Source organism: Canis lupus, chromosome 35, assembly GCF_003254725.2.
Source record: "Canis lupus dingo isolate Sandy chromosome 35, ASM325472v2, whole genome shotgun sequence".
In the NCBI taxonomy this organism is placed as follows: Eukaryota; Metazoa; Chordata; class Mammalia; order Carnivora; family Canidae; genus Canis; species Canis lupus.
This window is the reverse complement of record NC_064277.1, coordinates 24,169,924-24,192,666: the sequence shown is the minus strand read 5'-3', so window position 1 is coordinate 24,192,666 and position 22,743 is coordinate 24,169,924. Positions and strand designations below refer to the sequence as shown.

Sequence of the window (22,743 nt, the reverse complement as noted above, 5' to 3'; positions counted from 1 at the left end):
AGTTCAGCCCATGGATGACAGCCTCGCTGCTTGTCTTCCAATGAACTAAGACTCTTCGGCATCCTTCATTAGCATAAAAGCCCTATAAGTAGCAGAGATTCGCTTCCTACTTTCACTTCGCTTCGGACATTGCGGTTTAAATATGCCCGAGCCCGCCAAGTCCGCGCCGGCCCCGAAGAAGGGCTCCAAGAAGGCGGTGACCAAGGCGCAGAAGAAGGACGGCAAGAAGCGCAAGCGCAGCCGCAAGGAGAGCTACTCGGTGTACGTGTACAAGGTGCTGAAGCAGGTGCACCCCGACACGGGCATCTCGTCCAAGGCCATGGGCATCATGAACTCGTTCGTCAACGACATCTTCGAGCGCATCGCGGGCGAGGCGTCGCGCCTGGCGCATTACAACAAGCGCTCGACCATCACGTCCAGGGAGATCCAGACGGCCGTGCGCCTGCTGCTGCCCGGGGAGCTGGCCAAGCACGCCGTGTCCGAGGGCACCAAGGCCGTCACCAAGTACACCAGCTCCAAGTAAACGTGCCAAGTAAGCGTCTCCTTCCCCAAACCCAAAGGCTCTTTTCAGAGCCACCCACCGGTCTTCTCAAGAGAGCTGTAATTTACACTTAAGAGAAGTTTTGCATGACGAGAGTTGGGGCAAAGTGTCCAGCCCTCATTAGAAAGTCCTTAACACTTGAGGAAATTTGTAGCTTTTTCTCTTCCTGGTACGGGGCAGTACAGCGCTGAAGTTGATGTTAATAACTGCCAGAGGCCAAATGTTAGGTCCTGTTACTTACTCTTTGCTCCTGGGGTTGATCTCCATTAGAACTCTTGTTAAGAGTTTGCTCAGTTTGTCGTAGTTTTGTTTAATCTGACCATACAAATTTACGATCTTTATAGGTGTCTGGTGGCTTATAGTCAGGATCGACCTCCTTTGGAAGGCTCCAGCTCAAAATTGCTGGGTAACTTGTCTCCCAGGGAGCTGAAATGGCGGAGGAACGAGGTGGGACGACAGGAAGGACGCCTTTGAACTGGGCACATGGAGTCTCCCAAAAGCGCTTTCACTTAACAGATCTCGCCGGCAGTCTGCAGGCTGGGAAATCCTACTTAAGCACTTGAGAACTTCGCTCCAGGTAAAGATTTTGAGGTGAACGAAGCCCTTTCCCAACGTTTGTATTATCCAAGTCTGGAACACATTTTAATACTTCTGAGTGAAATTTGCTTTTTCTATTAGAAACGGGAATATAAAGGGAATGTTTTGTTACAAAAGAACACAAAGTAAATGTGTGGCTTAGATTAGCAGGTTACTTAACATAAAGACCTCATGATCTTAAACCAGCAATTTTCATTAGTATTTGGGAAGAATCCTAAGGGCTTGCCCAGCACTAGACAGGCTTCCATTGGAACACAGCTCTGGTTGCCTAACTTGGAAGAGTTGAGAAATGGTATAGCCCTGGACTAGTTAAGGTGGACATGATAATGCAGGACAGACCGTTGGAGAGGTGTGTCACACTAGCTCCCCAGCCCAACTGTAAGGTTTCCAGAGTCCTTCAATAACTGAAATTGGATTTTTTTTTTCCCTGTGTGCCTAGCGAACCTGCTCAAGGAGTGATGCTCCAGTTCAGGCTGACCCTGACCTAACTGCCAGCTAATCAGGTTATCCAAAAACTGCAGGTTCACTATTACCAGCCTGACTACAATGTTTTGTTTTTTGTTTGTTTGTTTCCTTCTCTTTTATAAAAATTCTGGTTTGCCATTTGTTGGATGAGATAATTCTATAGCTTGTTCTCCCTTTTATACAAGCAATGGGCAGGCTAATCATTAACTACATGACCATTTATTTCTGAAGAATCACTAAGACGTTTACTGAAGTCCTGCCATAGGACTCAATAGAAATGTGTGACCTGGTGAAGTGCCTTGCCCAGTCCTGGGCAGTTTGAATTTTATGCTTATCTGCCTTTGGCTCTTGCATGCTGAAATGTATTCTTGCCCAAATTTGTTTCTTATTTTGGGTCTTATTCTGATGGCACTCTGCCAATTGGTTACACATTAGCGCTTTTATGTCAGATTATTAAGCGATTTAGTTGGTGGCAGAGGATAGGCAATCTGAAGTCTAGTTCTTGTGTTAATCTTTTTTAGGTTGATTGTCTTTGGGGATTCTGATATTCTTTAGCATTTGAGAACACATGAGCAGGAAGTCGGTGTTTTTCCTTCTGGCCTTTAATGTGATCCACTGAGTTTGGTGTTTTGTGTTTGTATACTGTGTGTAGATTCCGGAAACTGAAGATACCTGTCTCTTTCCTCCTTTCAAAACGATCTTTTCCATGTTTACTCATTATGTATCCAAATAGTTGTCAATATCTGGAAAAACAGTTTCTGCATCAAAAAAAAAGCAAATATAAAATGGCAATCTGTAATAACTTTTGACTTTCATAAAGTGGCTAGGCCTTACAGGAGACTGATGACAGGAAAGAAAAGTTAAACAAATCTCCAGCATGCAGGGGCCTGTCTTTTGCTCTGCGGAAGCCTCTAAAGTTTATGATTCAGTAATTCCAAATTATTATCCCTTCAGGCTCTTTAAGTAAGGTTAGAGAGAAGAGAGAAGAAACATGGTATTATAAATCAGATTACTGAGTCAGACAAAAAGAGAAGGCTTCCAATACTCTTATAAAATAAACACTTAATGGTTTCTAAATCTTAATGTGTTTATTGTGAGAGCTATGGCACTGGAAAGTAGAATTTCCTACAAAACTTAGAAAGATATCAGCAGTTTACTCATATTCTCCGTGTTGGCTGAGAGATCTCTGCTCTTAATTACATCTGTTTCTCAATGATACCTTTGTGTTTTTTAAAATCTGATTAACACACTTAAATCTATGGCTCTGTTTTTCCTAACTTTAAGTTTTATTCTGGTTTCGCCATTAGCTCCTCTAACTTCCACAAAGATTGAGAATATTTTTGTTTTATGAATACAAGTCAGTTTGAGCAAGTCGTCTATCTCAGCAGGAAATTAGTAAATTGTAATGCAAACTCGTTTTAAATGGCTTTACATAAACACTAAAAACATGATTTAAAGAGAAATTAGGAGCTAGAGGGTATTATGCTAACTAATCGAGATAAGTCAGAGAAAGACAAATACCATATAATGTCACTCTTATGTGCGATTTAAGAAACAAAACATAGGATCATAAGGTGAAAAAAAGAGAGGAAAACCTCTTAACTAGAGAACAAACTGATGGCCACCAGAAGGGAGGTGGAGGATGGGGGAAATAGGTGATGGGGATGAAGGAGGGCACTTGTCATGATGACCACAGGCTGTTATATTGAACTGCTGAATCACCATATTGTGTCCCTGAAACTAATATTACACTGTATGTTAATTAACTGGAATTCAATAAAAACTTTAAAAAAAGAGAAATTCAAATCAAAATAAAAATTCTCCTGATGCTTTACATGTGCTACCTCTTTAAATTGTAGCTTAGAGAAAACAGGAAAGTTTAACTGAGTTTAATTAGTGGTTTTAGTTGACAGGTTATAGTAATAAGACACAAAACAGAACTTCTCTATTTTGGAACAACTTAAATTTTTTAGTTCATCGTGGATAATTTCATAGGGAAAAATCACATTTTAAATTAAGATTACTAATTTTGCTTTAAAAATGGTCTTATGCCTTTTTCTTTGTTATTGTCATGAAGTAAGAATAATGTTAGTACGATATTCTGGTTCACACCAGTCTGGGGTTTATTTTCTTAAAAAAAAAAAAAAAAAAACTCACTAACTCGAATTTACTAAATTCCTTTCACTAGGTTTACTAGTTAGAATGCTTAAAAATAATTTTATTTAAAATTATACTTCTGTATATTATGCATTGAGTTAAATTAAATCACAATAATGTCATTTTTAAAACAGCTAACATTTATAAAGTTGCATGCAAATCATAAAAACTCAATGTGTCATCTTTAATGCTGAATTCATAATCCATAGATAACTCTAAGAATTGAGTGCCCAATCTTTGGATACCTGGACAATTTCTAAATTAGAGGATACAAAATATACATCCCTAAAAACAATTTGATCTATGCAAGTCTCATATTTTTACACAGTTTAGAATGTTCCTGCTGTTATGTTTTAACTTTATTCTCTATAACCAGTAACTCAATCTACATAATAGGTCAGAGATGAGAACGTCCCTTTGCTCAAGGCTCAAGAGTTGACATATTTACTTATAGTAGATATGCCTGGGGGTTGTTCTTTTGCTTTCCCTTGTATAAAAACAAAGGGGTTTTCTTCAGATGTCTCAGTCAATATAGGGGCAGGAGTCAGGGAAGAAGAATAACTCAGAAGAGGAAGAGGAGCAACTAAAGAAAATCTGAGTGGTTAAAATTAACATGACACTTAAGAAAATACCTCACATACAATGCGAGAAACAGCCTTTCAAGGTTTCATTACCATCAGTACTATAACAACAATTGTCTAGTCTGATTTCTAAAATTAAAATCAAATATAACCAGCCCTTCATTAAGAATTGGCTATCACAAATCTCCCATACTGTTTTGTGTAGCCCCACCATTTTCAGACTTTCTAATCATGTAACAAAAAATAACTCCAGTGATAAACCAGTTCCAGATTTTACAAATCTGTTGATTAGCCCAAAGACTGGACAAATGATTGAATCTTGCCTTATCTATAATTAATAGAAATTGCAAAAGTATAAAGTTGGATCAATGCTTCAAACCAAACCTCAAGAACCATGTTAACAAATCACTTTCATGTTATTGTTAAAATATAGGGATTTTTTTTCCCCACCTGGTATTGCCTTTACTACTTGTAAATGATAAAACTGAGAATAAAATAGTTTCAAAAATCTGTATAAAAATATTCTTATTGGATAGATCACATCAGTCCACTCATCAGGTAATACAAGAGAATTTAAAGTAAAATGTGCTCAAAATAACTTTAACTTAGCATGCCAGTATTTTTGTCTAATCATGATAATGTGTCCATGCCTAAATATTCTCATAAACCCTTATCATTTGAAATTGTACCAAAAGATCCATGTGACTTGATTTTTCTTCTCTTTTGACATGTTTTGCTTGGGGCATTCTGATATTGTCAGATATTACCAATGACTAATGTTAACTACACTCTCATAATTGAACAAATGGAAGAAGATGTCCCCAGATACACTTCTATATAATATATCATTAAAGACTATATTAAAGGAGACTTCAAGAAGTGTCAACTTTAGGATGTGAGGGTGATTTGACTGCGACATCTATCACCCCATTGATCACCAGGGTTAATTTGGCTGATGTGGCTGGGCAGGGAGGTGTTCTCTTCCTCCCTCACTACTCCATGTGTGTCAATCCTGGATCTGCACATTCAGTGAAGGAGGACAACTCTGATGGAGGAGGACTGCTCTTTTGTCAAGGGTACAGGTGTAGCTGTGCTTCCCTGCTAGAACTTCTAAACAAGCTCTCAAGGTCCAAGCTTCCAAGATTCCAGACACCTCCAAATGAGGCTCTGCATGTGGCAGTTTGCCTTTCTAAAAAGTTAGATAAAATAAAATATTAAAAAAGTCAACTTTATAGCAGTGGTGGAAAGGGACATTATCAGTACTTTTAACTAAAAATATTGCTTTAATGCTCTAGGACAGATGGATATTTAATTCCCACTGCAAACACTTTAGAATCTCACCACTTGGATATACATTCCCATTGAAAACACAATCCTGAGACTCCTTAAAACCTCTCCAGAAGTCTGGAAGTAGGAAGCTCTTTCCTAAGTTCTACAGGTCAAGATGAGATCTAGAATAGACCACATCTTCCTTCTTTGTCCTCTCGTGTTATTGTTTTGTCTTTTTCTCCATTATCAGTCTTTCTAAGGATTAGATTTTGAATTTGGTCTTCCCCAGTATTAAATAAAGTAAATTCCTCAGAGCCTAGACCTCTACACCTTGACTAGAATTTCCTAAACAACAATAGATGCTACATGATTTATTTCTGACTATGGCTCAAGTTACAATTGAAACAATAATTAGGAAAAATGATATTTGTTTAAGTGAAGTAGATCAAAATGACCTTCGAGAACTATTCTTCTAAATAAGACACACCAGGGGTGCCTCTTCACTCAGTCAATTAAGCATCTGTCCTGGGATCAAGTCCCACAGCTGGCTCCCTACTCAGTGGGGTGTCTGCTTTTCCCTCTGCCTGCTGCTCCTTCTGCTTGTGCCCTCTCTCTGTCAAATAAATAAATAAATAAATAAAATCTTTAAAAATAAATAAATAAGACGAGTAAATTAAATACTTGGAGACTATATGGATTTCAAATACTTCTTAATATATTTGTGATTGTCCTCATAACTTTTTTGACCAAAGTGGGGAGTTGAGCAATTCCAATGTGAGAAATAGTGCAGATATGGCCTACCCACAGTGGAAATGCTAAGGGTTGGATGAATATATTTTGCAAAGGCAATCTGTCACATGCTCCATAGACAACCTTGAGTGTTTTAAAGAATCACTAACTATTTTCTTTGAGAATCCTCTTTAGGTTAGAATAGATTGTCTATACTAAAAATGATGCAGAAATATGATATTCTATTCTTATTCTGCAGGCTTTTTCTCCCCTCTGTTATAAATCACTTTTTTTTTTAACTTTATTGGATGAAATCAATCTATTGTTTGATATCCTTGTACCCAAGAAAACAGTGTGTTAATAATTAACTAAATGTTTTTGAGTTACTGTTTGAAAAACCTCACTCTGAACCAGTAGAGTGGTAATAATTACTTACTAAGGAAAATGGGGTGAGGATTAAATGAAACAGCAGATATAAAATACTTGTCCCAGAAATGGTATCATGACACTAAAATGGCTCCATGATGAAAAAAGTGTTGTCTCTAGAGGATGGACCTTCTAAATTTGACCCCCACCTCACTACTTATTAGCTGTGAGACTGAGGCAAGTCCATGTTTCATGTCTGTGTTCTCATTTGTGTTCTTGAGGATGATGGTAATAGCACCCACCTTCTAGACGTTTGTAAATATTAAAGATCTTGAATGCATAGAAGGCATTTTGGAGAGTGACTGGCACAATGTAGACACTCAGTGTCTGCTATTTAACAAGTTTAATTTATAACCACATTTCTACCTATAGCCCCTAAGGCAGCTGGTGACCGAAGACCCTGGTCAAAGCCAGTTTTTCATAAATCATGGGAATTTCACAAGATATTTGATATAAAAGGATTGTCAACTGGGGCGCCTGGATGGCTCAGTTGGTTAAGGGGTTGGTTTTAACTTGGGTCATGATCTCATGAGTCGTGGGATCCAGCCCTACCTCATGCTCCACAGGGAGTCTGCTTGAGGTCCTCTCTCTCTCTGTCTCTCTCTCTGCCCCAACCCCCATTTGTGTGTGTGTATGTGTTTCTCTAAAATAAATAAATAAACAAACAAATAAATAAATCTTAAAAAAAAAAAAAGAAAAAAAAGAATGTTAACTGATTCCACTGTGTTTACCTTGGTCCAACAGGTTGAAAGAAAATGATTTTTTTCCCCATGCATACTTAATTACCTCTCTAGGCATATTCCTAAAGACATAAAGTCTTCCAGATTTGGAAGGGTGCATGGACTCAGCGATTTGCTAGCTCTCCCAGCAGTCCTCAGTTAAAAGGCATTAAATATTAGCTTTTCCAAATTTTCACCCTGTGCCATCCTGGATGACTAAGCATAAAAATAAACTGGGCCGAATACACATCTGCTGGTGACATTTCTAGGCCAAGACATTGCAGGCTCTGATGAAATTTTCTGGCCTCTGACAATAAACTTGACGTATTTTCAGGTGTTCTGGATTCATTACAATTTAGGAAAGAGAGTAAATCTGGGAAAGGAGATACTTTCTTGCTCTCTTACCCTCAGTTCTGAGAGGGGAAAAGTAAGACTTTGGTTGGCTAAGTTGAAGACTTATGTGGCTTTATCATCCCATGAGCAATGTGTATGGTACTTACTACAAGGCCTGTTTCATCATCTTCTTATGGGTTTTCATGGTATTAGATCTCCCAGCTGTAGGCTTTGGCCAGAAAAAGGAATAATCTGATGGGGCTTATCTCCTTCCATATGCCTAGACAATGACGTGTTGGGGTAAAACCTTGATCTCAACACTTACAGGCCTCAACTTGTTTCCAGACTATATCAAGTTATCCAAGTAAATGAATTGGATTCAAAAGCAACAAGGATAAAACTTTGTTCTTGTTTCTCTTTTCTCCCCCCTCCCCTCTTTTTCGCCTTTATTTTTCTTTTCACTTTTTGCCCCTCTACCATTTATTATTGGTGCAAACTCAGGTGAGGGACAGCTTATAAAAATATAAAAATTGGGGCACCTGGGAGCTCAGTTGGTTAAGCGTCTGACTCTTGATCTCAGCTCAGCTGTTGATCTTTGGGTTGTGAGTGCAAGCCCCATGCTGGGCTCCACACTGGGTGTGGAGCATACTTTAAAATTTTTTTTTTAATTTATAAGGATTAAAGATTAAAATGTGCCCCTTTTACTGTTGGACTTGCTTAAATAGTTGGGGTGATAGATATTGAGTGCTAGGTTTAAACACACATACACACATCTGGGCTTCCATGAACTGAACTCAGTTCACGTGCTGGTCTGGAATGGGCCTGAAGGACCTGGCTCTCTTGCCTTCAGGATCCTCCCAACGCCAAGAAACACAATTTGAACAGGGGCTTTCCCTGCCCAGTGTCTGGGACCTCCTTCTCCCTCTCTCTTTTTGTATTCCAGATTGCAGCAGATTTGCACACACCCTGCTTTCCTGGTTCCCCGCCTCCCACTTGTACTGGACCTCCATCTTTTTATTTTTTTCTCCCCTTCCTGCCTAGCAAACTCCAACTTATCATCATCTTGCATATATCTTCTAGCTCACCAATGCCCCCCGGGGAGGTTTCTCTGACCGTCCCCTCTCAAGGGTTCAGTGTGATCATTGCTCAGTTTGCAATTATTTGTTACTACTTAACTAGTTGTCAGGTCCAATAGGCTCTGAGTTTTGATTTGGTCACCACAGCATCCCAGGATCTGTAACCGGGCTCAGCACAGGGTCAGTAGACATATGTGACTGAATGAATGAATTCATTGAATAAACTTTTTGAATGCCAACTGTGTACCAAGTTCACATGTGTATATCATGAATAAAATCACAAAATCCCTTCGCCCTGGGAGGTGGGACTCTGGGATGATAAAACTGAAAGACATAATGACTCCAGGCAGGAGGCCCCAGTGTATGTGGGGCTTGAAGGCACCTGCATGTAGGGTGGAAGCTGTTATGCCCAGTGTTTGTTGGGGGATAATATTTGCTCATCATTGACTAGGAGACCAGATCTAGGATCAAGGTGCTACTACTACAAATGGCAATGTTGAGTATGCTTCATTAGACGACCCTCAGGTCAAAACAAGGTATGTGATACTTTCTGTTGTAAGAAACAGATTCCTAGTGCTCAGTGGTGAACTGTGGTAACAGTTGTCAACCATTTACATGATATCATATAATATCCTGTCACAAAGGTGATGGGGCTTGGCTCCATGGCTCTCAGAGACGGTTTCCTTCCAGCTTGTGTCTCAGATATTCTCGGGTCTTAGGGGTCCTTGCTGGAGCCTTGACATCCAGCCAGCAGACAGAACGAGGGTTTTGGGGGCCGGGCCTGGAAGTGTCCACATTAGTTTGCCCAGAACTCAGTGACAGCAGCACAGACTTGCCAGAGAAACAGGGGACTGACTGTAGATGAGCTATGTGGACCGGCAGAAAAGTAGCTGATTGATGCGGAGCAAGCAAGCTCAGGAATCATAAGGTCCAGTTCCCTTTTGGTACCCTCTCCTCCCCTTCCCTATTCCTCTCACCCTTCTGTCCCTTTGGGGGGCCCACAGTGGCTTTTCATCAGCCAGTGCCAAGGGCCAGCACAGAGAGAATGAGGACAGAGTTGGGAGGACATAAGTAGGGAAATTCTTCCTTTTCTCCCCCCGCCCCCCTGCCCTGAAGGACCATCCATCCTCTGCCTCTTCCTCCATTCTCAGTGACTGTCTCCTTGGAAAGTCACTGCTATCGGGGAGCTGACATCTCGGCTGCAGAAGACAAACAACAAACAATTGTTATGATACGTCATTATACAGCATGTGAGAAAGGAGTAAACAGGATGGGGAGGGACGGGAGAGAGCAGGGAAAAGTGGCTCAGGCATGGCAGTAAATGCAATTTTTATATTTTCACTAACAAACACGCTTACTCTAACCATAGATGCGGGCCCTGGGGTAGCACTTAGTGTGTCCCAGGCACCATTCCAAATGTTTACTCTATGAGCTCAATGAATTCCCCAAAAATAACACGTTAGCCAGAAAGCATATAGGGATGAAGCCCTTGCAAGAAGAACCAGTAATGGAGGGAGGAGGTGAAATCGAAGCCCTGTTCTTCTACCTTTGGAGTGCTCTGAGTGCCTATCCCTCCTTTTCTGGTACTCAGGTCAGTGTCTTCATTTTAGTGTGAGCTTGTGAGGTTGTGTGTGAGTGTGAGGACACGGAGGGCTGTGGTTCCCTCTAGCACAGGCTTTAAATCTGGGGCTTTTTCAACAGTGTTTAAGACAACATGTGGCACTCAGCATTGTTGAGATCACTGTACTTGAAGCCACAATAATTCTGCTATGTACTATGGGAACATCAGGAGTCACATCTGGAGTCTGCAGAGTTAGTTGGTCAGTGGTTTGTGGGGGGAGACTGCCCCTTACTAGCTAAGCAGAAGCCTGCCTTCCCCTTGCCCACCCCACCACTGCCACCAGCTTCTGCTTCTTAAACTCTACTGAAATGTGACTCCCATCGCACTTTTATAAGTGCATACAAAACAGGCAGCAAAAAATCTTTGTCTTTGTAAATGAAATGATCACCTTGGTGTTAACTTTGTCAAACATGGGTTATAATTAGGAGTCCTTAGATTTGCCAGGCATGCAAACACTTGCCACAGAAACCCCTATCTCCCGGCCCAAGTAACGTATCAGTCCACAAGTATAAAATGGGATTCTCTACTGAGCAAACCCTGCATACATTTTCTTGCATGGGATTTGGCCACCTGTAGAGGATAAATCAGGTTTGCCTTTGTTTGCTTGTCAAGAGGAGGAGGAAAAGTGCATTTTATAACATCCAAGAAACAGACTAAGCAGTTATTTGGGTACATTTCCATCAGATATGTTTCATTTAACTTATTTAACAGCTATTGGGGATGACCTCATCTGTTAGCAGCCCAGAGGGATGAGCAGCTGAGAGAAGGGTGGCTTCTGGGAACAGTTTCAATGGCTCCGTGTGGGAATAACAAGCTTGAACTGTAACCTGTGGTCCTATAAGGACCTTCCTCATCCCTCACAGGCAGTTCAAGCTGAGTGCTCACCCTCAAGCACCCCACCTTAGACAATCTCCACCACCTGGCCTTTGTCACCATGTCGTCTTTGTGAAAAGCCCTAACCTGACAAATTTCTATTCTCCATGCAAGACTTAGCTCAGGGGCGCCGGCGTGGCTCAGTTCGTTAAGCATCTGCCTTTTGCTCAGGTCATGATCCCAGGGTTCTGGGATTGAGGCCCCAGGAGGGTTCCCTGCTCAGCAGGGACTCTGCTTGTCCCTCCTTTTGCCCCTCCCTCTGCTTTGTGTGGACTCTTTCTTTTTCCCCCTCTCTCTCTCAAATAAATAAATAAATAAAATCTTAAAAAAAATAAAAAGACTTAGCTCAAATGTAACTTAAAGGACACTAGCTAGACCATATTCATCCTTTACTTAAGAGTATACATAAGACTCCAGCACCAAATGGTATGAGTTTACTACTGAGAGTCACCATCCAACAGCTGTATCATCTGAGAAATGCAACCTTAATTTTCTCATCTACACAGCAGAGAGAATGACCTACTAGGTACCTCCTAAGGTTGCTGCAAGATTAAATGCATTGGTATCTATAAAGTGCTTAGGACACTGCCTAGCATAGAACAAACTCCCTGTGAAATTAGCCATCCTCATTATTGCTGTTGTTCTCAGAGTCAAGTACGATATTAGGTAACTGATGAATTATAGAATTCAATTGATCATTCAGTCTTTCTCTTTTCATAGGAGGAGCAGACAGATTTTAGACATCTTTACCAACCACTGCTCATTGCTAAACATCATTGCATCTCACCCATACAACAACAAGTGATGCTATAAGAAGATAAATGGAAATATTTTTAACAATCATGGAAGGATCAGTAAGAACCTGGCTAAAATATTTTTTTCCAAGTATAAAAATGTTGAATGTTTATTGTAGAATTTTGTAAAAAGAGAAATATATAAAGAAAATTAAAATAACTTAGTATCTCCTTTTAATATATAAATGACAAATACGTATAGGTGAATGTGAATACATATGATACACCTATAGTGCATAAAGTATATTCAGTATCATGCCGTATATGCACATATATGATTTTCTAGGTAATTTACTTAGAAACACAATTTTTAATGGATATATCATTAATTACATAAACAGTCCTCTGTTATTAGCTATTTAGATTGAGTTTCAGTTTTTAAAAATTTTTTTTCAAAGTTTTTTTTAAGATTTTATTTATTTATTCATGAGAGACACACAGAGAGAGGCAGAAACACAGACAGAGGGAGAAGCAGGCTCCCAGCAGGGAGCCCAATGCAGGACTTGATCCCCAGACCTGGGATCACACCCCGAGCCATAGGCAGATGCTCAACTGCTAAGCCACTCTGGTGTCCCAGTTTTTCAAAGTTTTTTAAAGTAATCTCTACACCCAGTGTGGGGCTTGAACTCATGATCCTGAGATCAAGAGTTACATACCCCTCTGATCAAGCCAACCAGACACCCTCTGAGTTTCATTTTTATGCATTATAGATCAAACAGATCACATATCTTTTTAAAAATATGTGATTATCTCTTTAAGATAGACTTTTAGAAATAGAAACACTAAATCACAAGGTCACAACATTTTTTAAGACTCTTAATATAAACATTACCAAATTGCCATCCAGAAGGACCATGCCAATTTATAAACTCAACATATTATGAAAATCTCTATTTTACAGCACATGTATTTACACTGATAATTTTTTTTTAAGCATCAATAGCTTGACAGGGTAAAAAAAAATTTTTTTTTAAGTGTCATTTCCTTCATTATTAGTGAGGGTACTTTCCCCCCATGTTTTCATTAGCCATGATCCCATAAGAAATGAACTGCTGCTCATGATCACAATCATTCCATGGGAAGGCACCATATGTAGAGTAAGCAGGCTCTGAAGTTAAGACCAAAAATTGGTATTTAGCAGGTGCCTCCTCTGTTCAGGACTATACTGGAATAATAAACTACATTTGGTTGTGTGTGTAACTGAACCTACTTTTATCTGCATTGTCTCTTACAAGCCTCCTAATGACTCCATGAGAAAGGTGTCTAGTGTTGATTGAAATATGTCCCCCCAGAATTCATATGTTGAAGCCCTAATTCCAATGTGATTCTATCTGGGGATAGGCTTTAGCAAGTATTTGAGTTTAAGAAGTTATAAAAGTGAGGTCCTAGTCAAATAAGATTGATGGCCTTAAGAGGAAGAGGGGAAGATAGTTCCGGCATGCATGTAGCAGAGAAAACCCATTTGAGTACAGAGCGAGAAGGCAGCCATATAGGCTAGGCTAAGAGCTCTCACTAGAATTTGACCATTCTAGCACCCTGATTCCAGATTTCAAGTCTCCAGAGTTATGAGAAAATAAGTGTCTACTGTTTAAGCCACCCAATCTATAATATTTTATTCTAGTAGCCTCAACAGACTAAGACAGTGGCATTTGCTGTGACTCACAGACAAGGAAAGGAAAGGAAGAAAACTCAGAGAAATAAAATTATATTTGGCTACGATCACAAGAGTCAGAAACAGGCAAGGTTGGAAGCTTACCCAGTTCTTATTCCAAGGCCAGGGCTCCAGCATGCAGACAACAGCGTCTGAGGGCCAAGAGCCACATGTTTCCAGAGCCAGCAGTAAACTAAGACTCATCATCAGAAGATGGATGTTTAATCTTAAATAAATATGCTATGGCTGCTCATGTTTGAAAAACATTGAACTTCATGCAAAACTCAAATGAAAATTATGTGCAAAACCACTTTTGCCTACCCAGTGGAAAATGATACAAAGCCTAAAGATATTCTTACAGCATTGGGGTTTGTATGTGTGGTAGATAGGCTCTCAAACTGGTCCTAGAGTAGTGCATCAGACAGGCAAATAAACTGGAAAGATATATAGAAAATGTTTTTTTTTTACTCTATATATTTTTAAAGATTTTATTTATTTAGTCATGTGAAACACACAGAGAGAGGTAGAGATATAGGCAGAGGGAGAAGCAAGCTCCCTGCGGGGAGCTTAATGTGGGACTCAATCTCAGTACCCCTAGATCATGACCTGAGCCAAAGGCAGATGCTCACTGAGCCACCAAGGTGTTCCTTTTTACTATATTTTTAAAAGATGTATTTATTTATTTGGGAGAGAGGGAGGGTGGGTGGAGGGCAGAGGAAGGCAGAGAATCTCAAGCAGATTTCGCATTGAGCATGGAGCCTCACCCTGGGCTTGATCTCATGACCCTAAGATACCAACCTGAGCTGAAACCAAGAGTTGGGAGCTTAACTGCCTAAGGCACCCCTAAAATGTATATTCTTTTAAAAATAGAAGAAACATAGGAGATAAAGATGGAAATTGAATTGACTATATGTCCATCCATCCACCCAATAGGTCTGCATAGATGAGCCCCTCCCACATACTAGGCATTGTTCTAGAAGTATTCAGTAATATGCATGGTAGACCAAAATCCCAGTCCCATGAAATTTGCCTGCTCATGGAAAGGTACCATCCACTGAATCAATTTTGAATGTATTGGGCTACCTTTCACAGAAATCCATGTAATAGTGCGTTAACCAGAAAGAGATTTGTTTTTCCCAATTAGCAGGAGAGCTCAGCTGGTTTGTCAAGCTCCGTGGGGAACTGCCAATTCTACCCAAGCATTCAGGTTTCTTCTAGTATCCTTGCTCTCAATCATGCAGTTTTCATCCTCTGTGTAGTTTTCAACTTCATGGTTCTCTTTAACTCCTTGGGAGGGCAAATCTACACCCCAGGTTGGAAGAAGGGGTAAAGGATCAAGGGGAAATAGGCATGTGCCATCTGAGTCTACCAGATCATTATTGGGAAATTTAAAAAAAAGACTTCCTGCTTTTTTTCTGGTGATTCCATATTCTGTATTAAAGTGCAACAAAAAATTCACTCCAAGTGATAATGCTTGTGTCTCCCTACTTTCAAAGACTGGCTTGTTAGCATCCATGTAGCTTGGGAAAATCATTTCAGTCACCTAGCGATGACCTGTTCACAGAAAGGTTTTAGATACAAGTTTATGGTGTTTGCATTATACATATGGGTCACAAATTAAGAAACAGCATGAAATAAGTACCTGTCTTTGTTTACACATAAATAGCTAATAAGAGAGGCCCGAATGTCAGGAAGAACAAAAATAAGATGACCTGAATGGCTCCTCCAGGGGTTTTCCAGTTATGCAAATAGCTTTTCTTGGAGGTCTGGCTCTTCCTGTGCTTTCTAATTAGATGGCACTGGGTTAGTTCCTCTGTCTTCTGAGAAGTTTCCAGAGCTCCTTCTGAAGGTGTGCTGTTTCATAAGGAGAAGTGGAAACAGACTGAACCTGGTCCTGAACCAGGACCAGTCACAGTCAGGTCCCTGTGACTCAACAGAGGACATTTTCCCTGCCCCCTCTCAAAGGGAGGGATTTCTCCATCTTGAAACCTTGGGCAGATTATTGTTTTGGGCACTGATTTTGGCACCAAATAATTGTTGTCATTGTGTATATTTAACTCTTATCTCCCAAATAAGGAAAATGGTAATTTCTTTAGTTTACAGACCAAGTAATATTTATTTCTTTATTTAAAAAATGTCAATTTTGTGGAACAGCATCATCTCTGCATTTGATATTTAATACCTAATGATTGTAGAGACAACTTTTACAAACCATGGAATTGTACACATGCCCTTTTTACAAAACAAACAAAATAATTACTCAATACCTGAACAAATAATCAAAATAGAATGATTCAAAAATGAAGAGATCATTTGAAAAAGAGATAAGGTTTAGTGTGAAATAATGTTTATTAAACATAAATGAAAACCAAATACAAAGTTCAAAAATAGCTATTGCAAAAAGAGGAAACATATGAAAAAGGGATAAGTTTTAAAAGGTAGGCCTAAATCTTAGATACCAGGAAAATCCAAGAAGCCTGTAGGGTAGGGTAGACAAGGTTGGTAGGTGAATGTCTGCTAATCTCACTGAACAGAGTGAAAATCTATAGGTACTTTTATATTAGTTACACACACATATACATAGAGAAATATAGAGTAAACATTTTTAAAAGATTTTATTTATTTGACAGAGAGAGAGAGAATACACACACACACACACACACACACACACACACACACACACACACACGAGTGAGGGTAGTGGCAGAGGGAGAGGGAGAAGCAGACTCCCTGCTGAGTAGGGAACCTGACTCCAGGCTCCATCCCAGATCCCTGAGATCATGACCTGAGCTGAAGATAGACATTTAATTGACTGAGCTACCCAGAGGCCCCTAGAGTAAACATTTTTTAAAACAATGCACTAGAATGTTAAATTAATATTAAAAATGGGCTGTACAGTTTCCATATCATGAGAGAATAAATGTATTATATTTTAAAAAGAAAACAGTTCTTTTATTTTGTGACTGTTTTCCTTACTTCATTATTCAGAAGTTCAGAAGTTAGGCTAGTGAAAGTTGATCTAAGGAAATGTTTACAGCAGTATTATTTTAGTAATGAAAGTTCAAGAAGGTTGACATTCCCACAATAGAAAACTTTCCAAAATAAAATCACAGAATTGCTACACACACACACAAATGCTATAAAAATGTGATTACATGAACAATAGTTCTGACATATTAAGAGGAAGGAAAAAAGAAAAAAGACCCAGCAGGGGTGATATACATAGCCAGAGCCTTTTGAAGTGAAAGCATCCTGCATCTTAACTCTAAGAACTTTGGCAAGTTTTCTGACTTTTCTGTTACTCAATTTCTTAACTATAAAGTTAGTTTCTATATTTTTTCATTTTTTGAAGGGGAAAAACTTGGGATGATGACTGACAAAGAGTAATAAGCACTATGTGTGTATGTGTATGGAAGCTCTAAGACTTCTAATGCAAAATATGAATCATGGTTCTTTCTCTGGCTCTTAAATTATGGAATGTAATAACTTTTTTAATTCTTCAATTCTTTGTTACTTTTAAAGCAATGGAATGCTATATTCTGTAAGCCTATAATTATAAGGATCAATCCACTTCACAACCTGGCTCCTAAGTACAAGTACTCAGGGGTCACAGAGGATTAGAAAAACCAAACACATGTTAAAACATAGGGTCCTCGGTAAGACGCACCTGTAACCTGCCTTTGAAGAAAGATTTTTCAAACTTAGGGTCACATTAGTGCGTTAGTTGGGAAATCAATCCCACAGTTTGCAACCAGCATTTTAAAAAATAGATTATAATACATCAGAATGCAAGCACTTAAGTTGGTATTGTTTTCTGAATTTTTGTTTCAGGTGTGTATATAAGCATGTGCCCGTGAGACAAAGAGAGGCAGAGACTTTGCTACCTCACTTTGCAACCAGAAGTTGGAAAGTCTCATTTGATATCTGCCTCACAAATATTTCAAACCTACTCTCCTTCCTCACACTGTCTCCTTAGGTGAAGCCCTTGTCTTTCTTTTGAGACTATTACAACAGACTATAACCTCTGACATTGGCTCCTTTCCAATAATTAGTTTTTATGTGAAAAATCTAAAAAACAAGACAACCACAAGAAAAAAAAAAATACACAGATCTTCTTCTTAAAAACTTCCCCCGCCTGTAGAATAACAAATTTCTCATGCAAACATTTGGGGGTCTCCACAAGATGGTCCTTTTGGGATTTTCCTCTGCTGAAGCCTGAGCTTTGGCCACTTTGCATTGCTCTCTCAATATCCTCCTGGAAGGTCTGGCCATGATGAATAAACTGCCATCTGGATCCCTTACAAAGGCAAGTTCTAGGACAAGCCCAAAGAAGTATCCTGGATCCTGTTCCAATAATTCTTCTCCTGCTTCGGAGGCACATCTGCCAGCCCAGTCCTCCTAGAGATCTGGGTCTCTAGTTCTCACTGAGCACTTCCCGACCCCCTTCTTAGAGTTACTCTGTGTGTGTGCTTGGCATTTAGGAGGTGGAGGGGGTTGAGGTGGGGGTGGGGTTTGACTTAATGAAATCGGAAGCAAAAATCAGTTGAGGACACCAGCCACAGAGGTGACCTGATTTGGGCTACAGAGGTATTGTGTGTTAGATCCACGTTACTTACTGCATTCTTGAGGGTGTTTTATGAAGCCACGGGGATGGGGGACCTGGTTTAATCACAACCCACATGCCTGGAGATTATGGCTTATTAGATTGTGTTTGCCCAAATAAAGTCGTACTCTGCAGTTTTCTGGCAATTCTACAAGTATCTTTTAAGCACACAGTGAGACATTTAAGAGGTCTGTGTTACTTGCTTCACATACATAAATAATTTTCAATAAAAAATCAGTGTGTGAATAATTTATTTTCTCCACCGATTGCAAGCCAGCTGTTTGGAAAACCACTCAGAAGAGCTAAGGTAAGCCTCGTCCTCAAAATTACTTTTAAATTCACAAGGAAAAGAGGATATTTTCTTCTTCTCCTTAAGGTTGGCTGAAAATTGGGAGCCTTATTGTAATTGTTTTGGCCTTGGGGATCATTTCTCATGAAAAAGTGAACAGGCCTGGGAAACCCGAGTCTCCACGGATCATCCAGCAGCAAAGCCTGGGCGATGCTGCCCAGAGGATTTGTGTGGGATCCCATTTTGGGGGGTGAAACAAACACAAACGCTCCTTCCCCGGGGGGCGGGGCGAGGCTGGGGGATGAACCAATCACAGCACGCCCTGCCCTATATAAGGGCTTGAGGTCCTGAGACGTTTCACGCTTTTCAAGGCCGGTGCCGTTAGCTTGTCTTCTTGTGATGTCTGAGACGGTTCCAGCGGTCGCAGCTGGCACTGCTTTGGCTTCTATGGAGAATCCTTCAGCCAAGAAGAGAGGGAGGAAACCAGGGGGCATACCAGAGGCCGCCCCCAAGGCCCCAGGCCTCTCTGTGTCCAAGTTGATCATGGAAGCCCTCTCCGTGTCCCAGGAGCGAGCAGGTATGTCCCTGGCCGCGCTCAAGAAGGCGCTGGCGGCCGCCGGCTACGACGTGGAGAAGAACAACAGCCGCATCAAGCTGTGCCTCAAGAGCCTGGTGAGCAAGGGGACCCTGGTGCAGACCAAGGGCACCGGCGCCTCGGGCTCCTTCAAGCTCAACAAGAAGGCTCTTCTTCCTACACCTGCCAAGAGCAGGGTCAAGAGGCCGCCTTCCACCAAGACCAAGAGGCTGGTCTTGTCCAGGGATTCCAAGTCTCCGAAGGCTGCCAAGACCAACAAAGCCAAGAAGCCCGGGGGGGCAGGCGCACAGAAGGCTGCTTGTAGTGGCAGGAAGGCCAAAGGCGCCAAAGACAAACAGCCCCGGAAGAGCCCAGGCAAGGCCCCCACTGGGAAACCCAAGGCGGCCAAGCCCAGGCTCAACCAGCAGAAGGTCAACCCGCGGAAGGCGGTGTCCAAGAAGTGAGCCAGAGCAAGTCCCCTCAACGAACCCAAAGGCTCTTTTAAGAGCCACTCCAAGTGCTTTAAAAGCGGCATGGCACTGAACTTGTAGAAGCTTCTATACGGTCGCTCATGAGGTCTCTTAGAAGTAGAAAGGATCTATTTCAAAGTCCTTTGCCTCGTCGAAAAGTGGGTTGCTGCACACTATAGTTAGAGTAGGGCACATGGCCTTGGGTAACCTCCATACTTCTCCGGGCAGACTAATGCTTAAGGTCGAGGAATGCATGGAGGTAGCTCTGCACAAACCAGACTTCTTTCTGAGTGGTTACGTTGCAGTTTGATCTTTTATTCGGTGTTGTACTAAGTAGGGTTTCCTAACTGTCTACAACTTTCTGGGGGTCAGTACCTGGGAATCCAATAACGATTTGGACTGGGGGATTTTAAGTCATTGAGGGAGTTTTTCATTTGGTAACAAGTAATATTAAGTTTACAGTTGAAAGCATACTGAAATAACATTCTCATTCCCAAAATACTGTAGTCACATTTAAGAAATTGGTTTGATAATAGCTTTAGTCGAATACAATTTTAATTTTTTTTTTTTTTTAAGATTTTATTTATCATGAGAGACACAGGCAAGCTCCCTGCGGAAACCCCATGTGGGACTCCATCCCAGAACTGAGGGATCATGACCTGAGCCCAAGTCAGACATTCAACCACTGAGTCACCCAGGTGCCCCTAATTCTATGTATTTTATGAAGGGAGTGTGTAGGCTTGTCCAAATTGTGTTCCACAAGCTGAGAGATATTAAACCTTTATGGAAATATTGCAGCTGCCAAGTTAAGGTCCAAACTGAACTAAATCACAAAAACTATTATTAGGTTCTCCAAGGTCCAAGTTAAAGCATTTCTCATTTTAAGCAAAATTAGTTTTTCTGCTTTCACTTAATTGGGGATTTAGCACTCCTAAAGATTACTATATTAAATTCATGGTGTTAATCTTATTTTGGGCCTTGGGTGTTTGGGGCAACCTTGAACAAAGCCCAGTACAAAACTTGTATATGCAATCTTGCATAGATAATCTTTAATATACAAGTTTGTACTACAGATAACTCACTAAGGCCTAGCCTTTCTAAACTCATTTACGTAATTGGGCCTCTGACAACAATGGGAAATGAATAAACATAGTGGTTTAAAGTTGTATAGAAATCAACCACAGCCCGTGCTTGCTTGGGTTTGGAGGCCAGTTTGCTTTCAGGCTGGAGCTGCAGCGCCGGGAAACGCCTCACTGGCCTGGCAAGGCCTCAAGTCCCGAGTGCAGCGGCCACGCCCACGAGAGGGCTGACCCGACTCCGCCAGGCCGCCCGCAGGTCCCGAGCACTGCTCGAATCGGTCCAAACTGGCCCTGCGATCCCGAGCGCCTGGCATTCAGCAGGCTAAAAAAAAAAAAAAAAAAAAAAAAAGTTAAGGTTTTTCCTACAGTTCCGGGGACAGCTATTCAACCCTTTTTAGCCAACGGAAATATTGCCCTGAAACTCCCGCCCCTTCAGTTTACCTCCCGCGGACACCGAGGATCCTCCAAAGTACCTTCGGTGACCTACCAATTAGTCGGTAAAACTCCCCCAAAGCCACTTCACTTTACGTAATGGACTTTAAAACATTTTGCAAAAAATTACTTTCCTGTGGCGCTATCCCATCATGAGCAAACCCCTGCATAAACGTTAATGATCATACTATGCAGAAGTCCCGTACGTAATACGGAGGGAACCTCCGTAACCCTAACAATTTACACCAAGCACAACAGCCCCTTAAATAACTTCGTGGGCGGCCCTGAAAAGGGCCTTTGTGTGTTTAGAAAAAGCGACGGATGCGGAGTTCAGCCGCCGAAGCCGTAGAGGGTGCGTCCCTGGCGCTTGAGCGCGTAGACCACGTCCATGGCCGTGACCGTCTTGCGCTTGGCGTGCTCCGTGTAGGTGACGGCGTCCCGGATCACGTTCTCCAGGAACACCTTGAGCACCCCGCGGGTCTCCTCGTAGATGAGGCCCGAGATGCGCTTGACGCCGCCGCGCCGGGCCAGCCGCCGGATGGCGGGCTTGGTGATGCCCTGGATGTTGTCGCGCAGCACCTTGCGGTGGCGCTTGGCGCCGCCCTTGCCCAGCCCCTTCCCGCCCTTGCCGCGACCAGACATGGTTGCCGAGGAAGTGACTCCTCCGCCGGCACGCAGCCCTTTAAATAGGATATTTGCGGACCTGATTGAGAACAGCACCCCTGATGGTTTTCCAAATTAGGTCAGCCTGGGGGCGGGGCAAGAAGACCTCGTCACCATCTCGACGTTTTGATTGGCCGGTGCAACCTCGCTCTTCGTCGGAGCGTCTTCGCGGACGCGCAGGTTATGGCTCTTCTTCGGCTGAAAATTTTCTTTCCTGCGTTGTTTCTTCCTCGCGCGTTTGCAAATTTAATATGTTTCTACCAGGTAAAGCCGCTGAAGAAAAGAGAACCACTCATCGTTTCTTTTTATTCCCGTCCAATAACTAATAAATTACGTAATTCCTTAGGGGAAAGGATGTAGAGGTAATATGCGAAGGATGGAGCATTTATAGGTCAAGGGACCTTCCCTCTCGTTCTTTTAATATTCCTATTTAACTGTCGCATGTAGAAGGCCTTCTTTATTCTGGACAAAGCGTAAGCTTGGCCATCTAAAAGCTCTGGCTCCACGTTTGGAAACAAACAAAAAAAGAATAATTGCAAATTAAAACTTCTTGTTCTCTTTCAGACATTTATTGGGTGACTCCTGTTTCTACAAGTCTGGGAGAGAACCTGGGAACCTAAAGATAAGCTTGGACATCCCTCCCCTGGACCCTCTTCCAGGCCTGCCGGGCCTGCCGGATCTGCCTGCAATTCCTAATAAGCTCCCCTTTCCTCCTCAACTGATGCCTTTTCAAAACTTCTCTGGGTTTAGAGATGAGAACAAACGTTTTGTTGAGTTGGGGCTTAATTGTAGGGCTGGGCT

The 22,743-nt window shown here is 41.4% G+C and overlaps 2 protein-coding genes across 4 annotated transcripts; both read left to right on the top strand.

Annotated features, from left to right (window-relative positions):
* The first annotated feature begins 77 nt into the window (after positions 1-77).
* LOC112656784 (histone H2B type 1-C/E/F/G/I) lies at positions 78-15,303 on the top strand. 3 transcript variants are annotated; one of them, XR_007408339.1, is made up of 3 exons: positions 88-532; positions 886-1,118; positions 12,108-15,303. XR_007408339.1 is itself a non-coding variant. In XM_025442271.3 (2 exons), the coding sequence occupies exon 1, from the start codon at positions 143-145 to the stop codon at positions 521-523; it is 381 nt and encodes a 126-aa protein (XP_025298056.1). In that variant the 5' UTR covers positions 78-142; the 3' UTR covers positions 524-532; positions 886-3,437. The 3 variants fall into 3 exon arrangements, 1 of the variants encoding a protein (XP_025298056.1); XR_003134678.3 differs by lacking the exon at positions 12,108-15,303 and adding an exon at positions 1,578-3,437; XM_025442271.3 differs by lacking the exon at positions 12,108-15,303 and having other exon boundaries at positions 78-532; positions 886-3,437.
* H1-6 (H1.6 linker histone, cluster member) lies at positions 984-20,542 on the top strand. The gene is made up of 2 exons (XM_025442176.3): positions 984-1,118; positions 17,664-20,542. The coding sequence occupies exon 2, from the start codon at positions 19,124-19,126 to the stop codon at positions 19,760-19,762; it is 639 nt and encodes a 212-aa protein (XP_025297961.1). The 5' UTR covers positions 984-1,118; positions 17,664-19,123; the 3' UTR covers positions 19,763-20,542.
* Positions 20,543-22,743: the final 2,201 nt, after the last annotated feature.